The sequence below is a fragment of the Pelecanus crispus genome, chromosome 3, assembly GCF_030463565.1.
Source record: "Pelecanus crispus isolate bPelCri1 chromosome 3, bPelCri1.pri, whole genome shotgun sequence".
NCBI classification, from domain to species: domain Eukaryota; kingdom Metazoa; phylum Chordata; class Aves; order Pelecaniformes; family Pelecanidae; genus Pelecanus; species Pelecanus crispus.
The window spans coordinates 11,686,633-11,698,995 of record NC_134645.1 but is presented as its reverse complement, the minus strand read 5'-3'; the positions used below and the strand labels follow the sequence as shown (position 1 = coordinate 11,698,995).

The 12,363-nt window shown below is 39.5% G+C and overlaps 1 protein-coding gene across 2 annotated transcripts in view; it reads right to left on the bottom strand.

Annotated features, from left to right (window-relative positions):
• Window positions 1-11,013, bottom strand: part of PELI1 (pellino E3 ubiquitin protein ligase 1) — a 31,434-nt gene extending 20,421 nt beyond the window's left edge. For both annotated transcript variants that reach the window (XM_075706987.1, XM_075706988.1), the window contains exon 1: window positions 10,895-11,013. In XM_075706987.1, coding sequence (XP_075563102.1) covers window positions 10,895-10,949 — 55 coding nt within the window. In that variant the 5' untranslated portion in view covers window positions 10,950-11,013. The remainder of the gene's footprint in view (window positions 1-10,894) is intronic.
• Window positions 11,014-12,363: the final 1,350 nt, after the last annotated feature.

The window sequence follows — 12,363 nt, the reverse complement described above, 5'->3', positions numbered from 1 at the left end:
CATGAAGTGATGCTTAACTGCAGGGGAGGTTCTTTCCTTGAAGTTGTTGAAGAAATAAAGGGCTGTATCGTCATGTTCTTCTATCTGACTCACGAGCAGATGCTGTACAGTTTGATATAATTACGTGATTTCACATGACATTCAAAATGAGCTTTGAAGAGGAACGCATTTCTAGCTGTACCAGTTAAAACGACAGCCTTGCAGATACTGGCAAAGGGCAATGCCATCTCCCCTAGCGTGCAGACAGCCAAGAAGCCTGAGTGGCTCTTCATCCCAGACTTAACCTGATCAGCACATTACTGCTAAATTTCAAGACTGACATTTTAAACACGTCTCTGTTGATAATTTTATTTAACAAAACAGGCAGGGAGTGGAATAAAATCCCCTCACAGGATAAGTGCTTGAAATTGCTGTACACATGGTACAGAGGAAAGGAGACCAAAGGAAACACTGAGAAGAAAGCAAAACCATGGAAGAATAGGATCTGTAATGGTCCTGAGGGGAAGTATATTTGTACACTCAATACTGAAAGCTGAACAGGCACTACACACCACCTTAACTCTGTTTCCCACAAAGTCAGCATCTTAACTCTGATCAAAGCCAATGACACCCAAAAAAGACACATATTTCACTGACTGGGAAGTGTGAACCCTGTTAGGGGGTTCCCAAAAGTCTAACCTCAGGTGCATGGGGGAAGAAGAAAGGAAGATTACTGACTTGCCAGCCCCATCAATCTTTCACTGTGCTGTGTCACATGTAATCTCTGTGCACGGAGTTCCCATGTTACACAGTTAAAACACTGTAGTATGACTTTATTAAGGAGATTATGGGGGGAAAGCAGCCTGAAGCCAGGAACATGCTAATTAGAGTATACAATAGAAATGTTAATCAAATAATCTGCAGGAAGAGGAGGGGGGAAGGAAATGACCTAATCCCCTGCACTACTGTGTGGTGCCTTGTGGCAAGAAGTAAGAAAATTCTTGTAAGGGCCAAGCAAACAAAGACCCATTGTTACAGCTACAGTTTTCAGAGAACGTTTTGCTGCGTCTCAAGTTGCTGCAACACGAAGGGTAGATGGTACTTTATGAACTCGTCCACACTGACCACTTCTGGGAGGGGTGGGAGAGACTAATTAGATTTGCAGGACAGCTGAGTACAAGAGATCTAAGTAGAATCTCAAGTTCTTAAGGCACAGCAAGTTCTCCTTCAAAGGGATTTGCCAACTCTAAAATGCCCGTCATCCAACAACCATGGTGATCCTTAGGCAACTGTGGAGCAATTCGTCGCTGAAGCTGCAGTAGCCTAGTTACAGAGAGGCAACAAATCATCACGCTGCAGAGAGGCATTTCCCGTGACACGAGTCATTCTTTGCCATCAGACAAACCTAATGAGCATTTCTTACGAAGTCCTGTTCCACCCTTAGATGTCTGTGTGCCTGCTCTTCAGGTACACCAGGGAAGCCCTTCTACTCAAGGACAGCATATTACCATCAATGCATATCCCATCCTGCAGACTGAAAAACAATTGTGCCTCTGTCTTCAGTTTGATCTCCTCTTTAGTAGGCACATGTGGCTTTTAGCACTGTGCCAACTCAGTACTTTCAACTTCCTATAGTGGAGAGACCCCATTAAGAAAAGTGCATGCAGGATTCCTGATCCTTGCACTGAGAACATATTTCACAGTTAGCCTTACTATGAGCTGAAGGAATCTTAGACAGGAATAAAGAAATACCTACAGGACAGCAGGACTACTGACTTTTATGTGCTTACGTGTTTCCAATAGGCTGAATCAACTTCTTTCCTCACAAGGGACTTCACAGAATCACAGGATAATTCAGGAAGTCATTTAGTCCTACCTCCTGCTCAAAGCAGGAGTTGGCTTCCCAGATCTGGAGCTATTACTGCAAGAGACTGGGAGCTTTAAGGATGAAACAGCTTCTCAAGACACACATTCCCTATGGAAATAGGAAGGCATACCAAATGCTGGAGAACTGCAGATGACAAGCAGTCTTGCAGACCAGTCTGGAGCTTCATGTTTGTTCACAGCCTTCCTATGACTGTTTGATTCAGCATTTGCTTAAAATAAAACAATTGGCAAAAATTACTGCAGAGAGCTCGCTGTAGCCACACCAAAGATTGTTTGGGCTGATTAAACACTAGAAAGGGTGAGACCCACAGCATACCCCTGTGTTTTACAACAGCTTCACAAGAGAAATGTATCAGTGCTGAACTGCTTATTTGGACACTACAGAACTCTATTCACAGCAATCATTGCCCAAGTAAGACATTTGGAAATTGAGCTGCTCTTAAGATGGTCCTTCACCTGGCTGATCAAGAATGGCCTGAAGCACCAGACGTGCTGGATTCCTAAAAATGCAAGACTGAAAGGATGATAGGTAAGACATCATTCTGAAGAAAACACATTCGTTTCCCAAAAGGTCAAACTGATGTATGACACCAGTTAAGTCAGAAACATGCAGATGTAGTTGCACCAGGCTTCTTTACAAGACTGTAAACTTGAGTTTCCCAGGTACCTAGAAACAGCTATTGTGTAAGCCTTTTTTTTTTTTTTTTTCCTTTTTTTAAGTTCTCCAGCAACATTTCTGGATCTTGAAAGCTCTGCAAGACAAATACCCTATCTGCAAGTTCAATTAACCTAGGCTATGCACAAGCACTTCCTCAAAGAACTTTTTAGCTGTAGTTCTGTGTTCTTTGAACAGCAGAACTCAGATTCACCGAGCTTCATGTATTATGGTTTCCCCTAAATAAAGAAAGGGAGGCCCAATTTGAATTCATTTCCAAGATGTAGTTTTCCTGCTTGTAAAACTTTTAAGGTACCTCCTAGCAGAACTAGCTGAACCTGCATTACCTGAAAGTTTTCATTTCACAAAGCTAGATCCTTTGACCATGGACTTCTTCAGAGAAAGTTAAGACAGTCACTGTAAGTATTAACACATCTTTGCCTCACTTTCAGCAATGAAAACCATTTCACATAGATTAGCAAAAAACAGAGAGAAAAAGTTTTCAGTTATAGAAATTCAGCTAGCTATGCTGGCTGGCTCCCCACACTCACATTCTAGGGGGGGTAGGAAAAAAAAATCTTAAGAGGGACAGTTTAAAAACTATTCAGTACAGTTTTTAGTCAACTCCCACATCACACAAACGGATATCTTAAAATAAGGCAAGCACCTTTTCACTCAGAGAGGTTGTAAAGTGCAAAAGCCAAGTTTATCCAATAGAGTTTCCCCCTGCTTTAGCCTAAATTCCTCACCATGCTGTTACTACACTCTTGACACTCACCATTTCCACTGTAGTTCATCTGCAATTCCAGTAAAAAAGGTGCTGAATAACCTCCACACTGCTCTCTCCACCTCTGCATGTAAATGTCCAAGTCTGTAGTTCATACTTGAGTATTTTGTAAGTCACTGCTAAAAAATGTACCATCTTACTATATTCCTCCTCCTAACCTCAAGCGTTGGACAGCCTTTATATAAGATACAAAACCTGGCCTTTTCTAAACTTATCACCTCCAGCATTTACATATAAAAGCATATGACCTACATACCTCTGGAGAGCCGTCAGAGGTCTGCCTACTCTGCAAGGCAAGTGTCAGGTTTTTATAGTGGCCTGATAGGATATATTATTCTATACATAAATGGCTGGTTCATTTCTGACATTCAAGCATGACTTTTTAGGAATACTTTAAGTAGTGTTGTATGAGCTCAGGTACAGAACAAAGGTTACTTTAGAAAACAACCCAAGAGAACAAGAATTGATTACTTTGCATATGTAATAGGTTTCTAATAGAGGTATATGGAAATATCTCCAGATACATTAAAAGCTGTCTCTTAATGAGGTGAACCAGCTTTTATGCTAATACAACTGGTATTTATACATAAACGCAAAACTAACTTTTTGCACACTTAGGTTTCCATGTTAACTGCCTCCTACAGCCAGGAATTCAAACAGGACAAAGTTCAAGTATCTCTTCCACCTCCTCACGTTAGATCACCTACTTGTTCCCAGTTTGTAACTGCTCAGAGAAAAAAAATCCCATGCCATTTGATTATATCTTTTCCTTTCCTTTATAATCCCATGGGCAACGCATGATTTAGCGTATCTAGAGAGGAGCAGTACTTTACTTCCTACACTTCTAATCCAATTTGGATAAGAGGTTTGCAGCTTATAAAAATAAACAGGCAGTTGCACTTTGCCTTTACCTCCATGTGGGCACTAACACCTAACAACAAAAAGGTCATTCCCAAAGAGTAGTAAGAATTCAGTGCTAGGGGTGCCATCCCTAAAATCTACTCCTTGGTTGAGACAGAAATCCAGTTTCTTTGTCTACAGGTACAAGGAGAGAGCTGGTAGGTACTCTTGGCTCTTGTCACATACAACATTTGGCATTATTGTGCCAAATATATTCTCACCAAAAAAAGCCAAGGGTAGAATACCTCAACCATGGAGATGGAGCTGTACTACTTCTATAGGGACCCAAGGGACTTTGGTCTGACCATATGGTCGAGTTTTAATGAAAAGCTAAGGAAATCGTTATATTTAACATTTGACTTACAGCTGGAAGTGGTCAAGGTGTCACTAGTTTCAGGTTTTCAATTTGCTATGTATACAGAAAAATGTTACCCTCAAATAAGAGAGGGTATCTAGCTGAATATGACAACGTTTAGTAAGTATAGTCTTCAGTTAGAACCAGAACTCTGATGGCAAAATATTTTCAAGCGTGTGGATCATGTAAGATACATTTTTGAAAGACACCAAAAGGTATTTTTGTACCAAGATATTTGCATGGTTGTTTTTTCAAATAGCCATACTCTCCAGAATCTGTATTGTTTTTTGTCCTCTTGGAGTATGTCACTGAGGAAAGAAAAATCAGCCAAAAATCTAGTATATGAAGACAAATGTAATTTTAAATTGGTAGAGTACAGGGATACTGACAGTCACTGTGGCAGAACACTCTTCCAGCAATAGTCAAAGTGTGCACCCATTGCCAGGCAGCATTAAAATGTTCAGCTGGTAGTTTCATGAACTGCCCTCGCATTTTCAATGATGTCAATTCACATCACTAACCCTAATGAAATTACATTAGCAAGACAGCAATTTGACTTTTAGTAATTCTACCAGTGAGGAAAGCGCTCCTGAAGACAAACAAAATTATGTTCTTCCTTGATACACCAAACTCAACAGAATTCTGTGGGAATACAAACCTTCAAGACTTGGCCTAGAAATAGGTAAGATTCCTAAAATTGAGGCTTAGGGACACAAGTTCATTGTATTTCTCACTATCCAATGCAAGTTTACTCATTTCCCACATAATGTTCTCAAGCAAAATAGCTCAGTAATTTCTTCTGAAAAAACACATGCTTAAAGCTGTACCCTGGCTAGGACTCCGGTTCTCTGTAGATACCGGCTCATATTTCAAAGTTACCTGAAGAAGCCTCAAAACCATATGTAGTTGAGCAGTTACAGACTGGGCTAGATTTGAATTAGCACACACATGAAAGGAAAATCTACATTTCTTTCCCATTTCAGGCATTTCTCTGACATGCAAAGATAAATGCAGAAGTATCTTAACACTTGCAATCTCACTTCTAGCAATTACCTTGGCTTTGCACTTTGTACCTGTATGCATTGAGAGGCAGGCTTTAAGCAGTAATGAATTACTCATTTTCTCCCAAAGAAAAATTTTTCCATTCAGGAAATAGGAAACACAGTTGGGCAAATATACTGAAAAGAGCATATAGCCACAAAAAGTCACAGTTTTGACAGCACCACAACTAAGTAATTTTTAAACAGTACCAGACGATTCAGAACACAGTAGTACTTTACACAGTTTTGAAATCAATTTCACATGATTTACAGCATGCACTTATTTATTAACCAGAAATGACTGGTTAATATAATACAGACTTCTTCCTTCCTTGAGAGAAGCCTCTACTTTAACCCATCGTGTGCACTCCAGATACCCAAACATTAGTCTATTGGTCGCCTGTATGGGTATCTTCAAGTGCACCTCTGCGTACCACGGAAACCATGGTCCTGTTTTTCTAGTATAGCAAAGTCAACAGTAATAATCTAGTATGGAAGAGCTGTTTCACTTGCCCTTTTTTAGTCAGCTGTTCAGTGCAGACGGATTCATTCCAAGAAATCTTGCTCTTCAGAACTAATCTTTGCAAGTTTTTAGGGGTAGACCAGTCCCTCTCAGGACTGACATTGTTGACGAACATTCCTTGAAATTACTAGCAGCTGCTCAGTGAGCACAGTGGTGCCTCATTCACACACATTCATAAAGGTTTGTGGAAGTCTTGCTCACATTCAATTTGCTGCTTGTCATTATTTACCCTCCTGCTTAAGGATGTCTCGTGTCATCCGTTTGTGGAGGAGAAGAATGCCATACAGCTGCAGAGGGTACAAACAATCATAGGCAACCAAGTTGGCACACACATTAAGAAGTTACTACCCAGATTCAGCAGAGATGTCTGACCACATTCAAGCTCCTGTACCAATGAAAATTCAAAGTAAAAAAACATTTAAGGAAGCCCATTCAAGTAATTACTTTACAATTTGATTGTAAATGCAATAGACATACTAAATAAACTAAAGAACTAGCAATAGGGCAAAGTCAGTGTAGCCAATTTGACACTAAACAACCAGAATGAGTTTATGAAGTGTCAGGTGAGTGGGACAAAGGCTATGAGTTTGTCAGGCTGATCAGCTGAGACAACTAACAGGCAAGTTGCTGCCTTTAGCAGCACCTATTGCCTCGATGCAACTTAGTGGCAGACGTTTTATTTAGAATTTCAAAAACAAGTTTTCAAGCATGCTCAGTCTCGCTTCAGTGACTTCAACACCAGCTGTAGAAGTAATATATATTCTCTAAACATAAAAGACTTCCTCTGGCTTCACAGCCACTGCTACACTCAAACTCTTTAAACTCTGAAATCATTCTGTCCTTTTAGCATTTCACTGATGCAAGTGTGTAAATTACATGTCCCCAAAATAAACTCTAAACTATACAAATAAATACAGCACTGTCACAAGCTTGCCCTCCTCCAGCCTCTCTTTTATAATATTTATTCCTTGTCTGTAAACACAACTGCTAGGACAAAAAGATGCAAGGTCAGCAGCACCAAACAACTCTGAAATGTCATCAACACTATAGAATATCACCAAACCAACATAATGAGGAGTGTATCAGCTCCAATAATTTTATTAGTTTCTGAGGTGAAGCATTTTTCATTTAGTAACCACTTCCAAGCTGACTAAGGCTTTTTTCCTTGTTAGAAGGGAGGCATTTCATTTTAATTGCAGAAAAATTAAAAAAAACCCTCAAAACAATAAAAATAGGCAAATACAAAAACCCCTATCTTCTAAAAAAAGTTTTCACTTTAAAACCAATCTGTGACCGAAGCTTTTTATTTTGAAAGTATAGTTTAATAACATGGTAGGAAAGAACTTGTGTCAGTAACATTAGATATACAGCTATAATTTTCATCATGTTTAAGAACAAAGTTACAGTACCTATCTCATACTAGAAATAAGGTTTGGGTTTTTTTTAATTTACTTAAGAGAAGGATACAAACATCATAGCCAAAATGCAAGAGCACAACTGTTGACACAAAGCTTCAGTCCTGAAACTCACCCAACCATGAGTTAGAGCTCAGCGCCTGTGGAGCAAAGCGCCACTTCTGGGAATAACTGCATGTTCCCAGTTTTGCGATGGAGAGCTATTTTTCACTGCGTCTGGTATTAAAACTAAGCATGCTCATATTTGCTGGATTGGGACTTGCAAAAGTCCAACTGCGGTAGTAACTCTGTGTTTTACTTGTCCTAGGTCCTTCTTTTAAGAACAGGACTGAGCCTAACATTAAAGGGTGCAAGTTTAGGAGTTACTGGGCTTCTTTTTATATCTAGACCTGTCTTTCCAGGTCACCCTCCCTCACTCAGCAAAATGAAAAGGTTAATACAGTCACAGTAAATGTGATTTCTGTCCCAACATCCTCACATGTTACTTACCAATTTTTTATTATCATATTTAAATATCTGTGTTTCCCAAAATTATAGTATGGTGCTTATTCCTTAACTTTTGATATAGAAGCCTACCTAAAACGTAAAAATTGGGTAAAAAGAAAGGCTGCAATCCCCACCCCCAAAACAATACCACTATAGTTGTATACACTGAAGCAGCAAGACTTGTCTTTACCTGCAAAAATGAAGGTCCAGACTACAAAAGTTAAGCGAAGATAGCAGAAGACCTAACACAAAGGGGCATTGAAATATTACAATCGAAACTCCCAGTGAAGTGGCAGCCAACTGAAATCAAAGACCATAAGAAAAGCTTTCTTGTTAATCGGAAGCAACATGGAATCTCTTTCCGACCAGAAATGCAGAGTAATCTAAAACAGCTCCAGCATACAGAAGACTACATCCTTTGAAAAAACTTCAGCCTTTCAGATAACTGCTTGCAAACTCAACACACTTCAAAGATGTTTTTTACTATGGCACAAATGAAGAATCTCTAATTAAATTTAACAAAACAAACAAACAAAACCCCCAAACCAAAATGACTTGCAGCCTATAAGTTTAGCCCAGATTGGAATACTGCAACAAGATCCTCTTCCTTAAGTGTCTTTTTAAAGCGTGCCAAAACCATTAGTTAGAAGGATAATCTAAATAAAAGCCATTGTTAAAAAAATAAAACTACATCATACCATAGCTGGAGCAGCTAAGGAACTGGTCAGGGAGGAAGGATTATTTCCTGGCACAGTAATGTAGCAACAGACTGAGTTCTCTCTCTCTTTTTATTATTATATTAAGCCTTCACAATGTTTTGCAAAACTAAAACTGAGGTTTGTACCTCATCTGTTTAACAGATGATCATCTGTATTGAGCAGCAGGACTTTGTTTCTAGGCATACTTTGCAAAAAAAATTAAAAGCATACTTAGCAAGGAAACGAAACTCAAGTCCAAATTCTGGTTTTGTTCATCTACCAGGTCACCTTGCCAAACCTGATACCTGAGCCCTATTATGCAGGTGCAAGTAAAGATTCAACTGCATTAACCAGCGTAAGCAAGATCGCTATCAGCCTACCTAAGCAAGACTGTACTAGAGCAGATCTGGGCTGGACACGTAATTTAATTCACCACTCTGATTTTGGATAAGCCCCAGACATTCAGAATGATTACAGTGCCGTCAGAGACAATACTCAATGTCAGTTATAGTATTTAAGTTGTGTCTGAAGAGGTGAAGCACTCAAATGCCAGGTATCTTCCACCTTCTCAAGCCACCAGCTTCAACTGTGTTCCACAACACTTAAGGAATGACACACTATTACTAAGAGTTTGCTGCAAGTATTTTGGCTTATACACAAGTACTTGAACATGGTAAGTCCTCTCTGACCCACCGTATTTCATTAGATAAGTCTTCCTAATAGATGAGACTCTTGAGTTGATAAAACAAAGCTCTAAGCTACACTACTGTTAAAGCTCTAGACCATACCGTACTATCTGTTGAGCTTCACCTTGAAATGCACTGGCAGAGTTAAGTAATTTGGAAATAAAATTCACTCATTACAGAAAACTGACAGAAAACCAAGAGGCATAGTAGAATATACAGCTCATCAGAAACTAAAAGAAACATGCAGCATGAATTCAAGTCAGCAAACTCACATGAAATAAATAACAAAGTGGAGTTTTCTATACTTAAAACGTTTCGGGCTGTTAACCACCAATACTGACTGCTCATAACCAGTTTTAGGACTTTGGCAGTTGAAACAAAAATAGCAGCCATTGAAGTACTGATACCTTTGATCATGCAAAACATTATTCTGATTAGCATCTCATGCCTATTTGCACCAATCCCCCAAGATGTAAAAGACGACTGTAAACATTTTCAAAGTGATATGCCAAAAGTCTTCTCACTATTAATCACACCCATTGTACTTGAGGTTGTACTCTCAATTTCACTAGCATTAACTTGGTATGAAAGCTGGTCCAAGCAAGGAAAAGTCGATGTTCTCACAACACCAGATCATTACTTTGGTGCAAGCAATAGTGAGGGGAGGCAGCAGCTGTTGTCCTCCAACCAGAGGGCTAAGGAAAAAGAACAAGCCACAGATGCATTCACAGACACAGTTACAGAAAGCAATGCAAGAATTTTAAGCCTACTGCATCAGAAGGGTATATAGTCAGTCTAATGACACAACTTAAGACACAGCTCCCTGAACCTCTTAGGAAACTCCTGCAATTAAATTTGTTCCTCTCGAGTTAGTGAGAAAAGTCAGCTCGTAGAAAAACTCTGGTCAGCATGTCTGGAGCAAAGAAGGGTGCAGGGCTGCATAACTCAGATCTGGAGAGAGAGGCTGTGTGTGTGCATGCAGGCCAGGGGGATGAGAAGGAGAAGGCTTTGCTTTCAGCAGGCAGTGAAAATTTTATCAGCTCAGAGCCTCTGGAAACAACCTTCAGTAGAAATCCAACATTAGGGCATGAGAAAATACAATTTGGTACTGCTTAGGAGGCACCTCTCTAATATTATCATCTGCAGTTTTATAAAAGCTGGGGGTGGCTGCTGGAGAGAGATGCTGTCCATGAACAACTTAAAGCATTCTCTCTCCACTTACTTTAAAAAAAGACAATGTTTAGAGAATAAATACCGTTACGGACAGTAACAGCAAGACAATACTTACAGTTTGTATTGTTCTACACTTGTACTACCAGCAACTAATCTCAATCAAAACCTTGAAGAGGTAAATAAAAGGTCTATTTTAAGGGAATTCTAGAAGTAGTTACTGAATTTTCTCTTCAAATTTTTCATCTAGAGAAGATCAGGTGCAAGTAGAAAAAATTGTTCTCTTAGAGCAACTGTGTAGATGTAAACTCACCGTGTCCAAGAACCGCAAGATTGTAACCGCACTTCCACTTGGATTTACGATACATAATCAAAAGCCACGCTCGCAGAGGGAAAATGACCTGTTGATGATGGTGGCTGTCAACAATGGATTCAGATCAGTTAGCTGCTAGTGCAGACAGGACAACATTTTTCAACACTGCGAGAGAAAGTGAGAGCGAGACCATATGGTTAAGGCCCATCCACATTAGCACCAAACCACTAGCATCACCAATTGAGAACTGTCAGCTGGGAGAGGCAGAGGTGGGACCTGTTGCTCTCAGCCACTGAAAAGAATGGTTTCATAGAGGTTTATCAATGTTGGCTCAGCATCTACTGGAATAAATGCATTTTGAGAAAAGCGCGAATAACATGTCTTTGAACACAGCACATACTCTAGTGTCCGATCAGTATTCCTAGTGCAGAGCAACTCAAATACTCAGTTGTTCAAAATTATTCAAGGAATTCAGTTACCAGTCAGTTAGTTTCAGCATGCTCAAGATTTACTGCTATTTAAGAACATGTTCTGGAATTATACTGAGTAAGTCTAAGTTTTACATTTACAGAAGATTGACAGTTGCAGGTAAGCATTAGACAAGTATTGTCAGCAGACACCCTGACTGTATACTACTCAAGACCATGCAAAATAAAGGGATGAAAGAGCTGGCTTTACCTTCAAACTACTTTGAGTAGGGGGAGCTGGACCAGATGATCTCCAGAGTTCCCTTCCAAAATAAATTTTTCTGTTCATTGACAAACCTGGCCACTAGTGCAGAGGCACGAGCTTTGCACGTAAAGACAGAAGCACTGTATCACAGAACTATTACTTATCACCTATTCTCACGACCTGCAGGAATTCATGCACTTAGCTGTTACCACTAACATACAGCAGGAGCACATTCTGTGGTTAAACAATTTTAAGACAGCATAAAATACCACTGCCTGCAAAAGCAGTGGTCCTGCCTGTTGCCCTGCATTTAGACAACAAAGCTTTTGCACAACCATGGCATCCACAGATTTACACCCCAATCTGTTCATCAATTGGATTTACTAGGTTCCATGCATGCATCTGAACACAGGACAGGAGCAGAGAGCTGGGACCACCTTTCACATAGTGGACTTTGTGTTCATTTCCAGAAAAAAAACAAAATTATGTTTTTTTCACAGCATGGACTAATTAATAGTGAGATGACAGGAAATAGGTTTGTTCCTGACCAGCACTTAAAAGCTGTGTTTGATCTTGGAAAACGGGAACATAACCACTCTTATTCTTAACTTTGGAGCTAATTTTTGTTTTCTTTACACTTGCTCTTCTATTCAACTTACTTTGTTCCTTTGGGTAACAAAAGCTACATTCATCAGTGAAAGACAGCTTAGTACAGCAATAATCTTATTAGCATGCATATTGAGTTAATACTAAGCTTATATGAAGGATGTTTGAAAATTAAGCTTGAAAACAAGCAC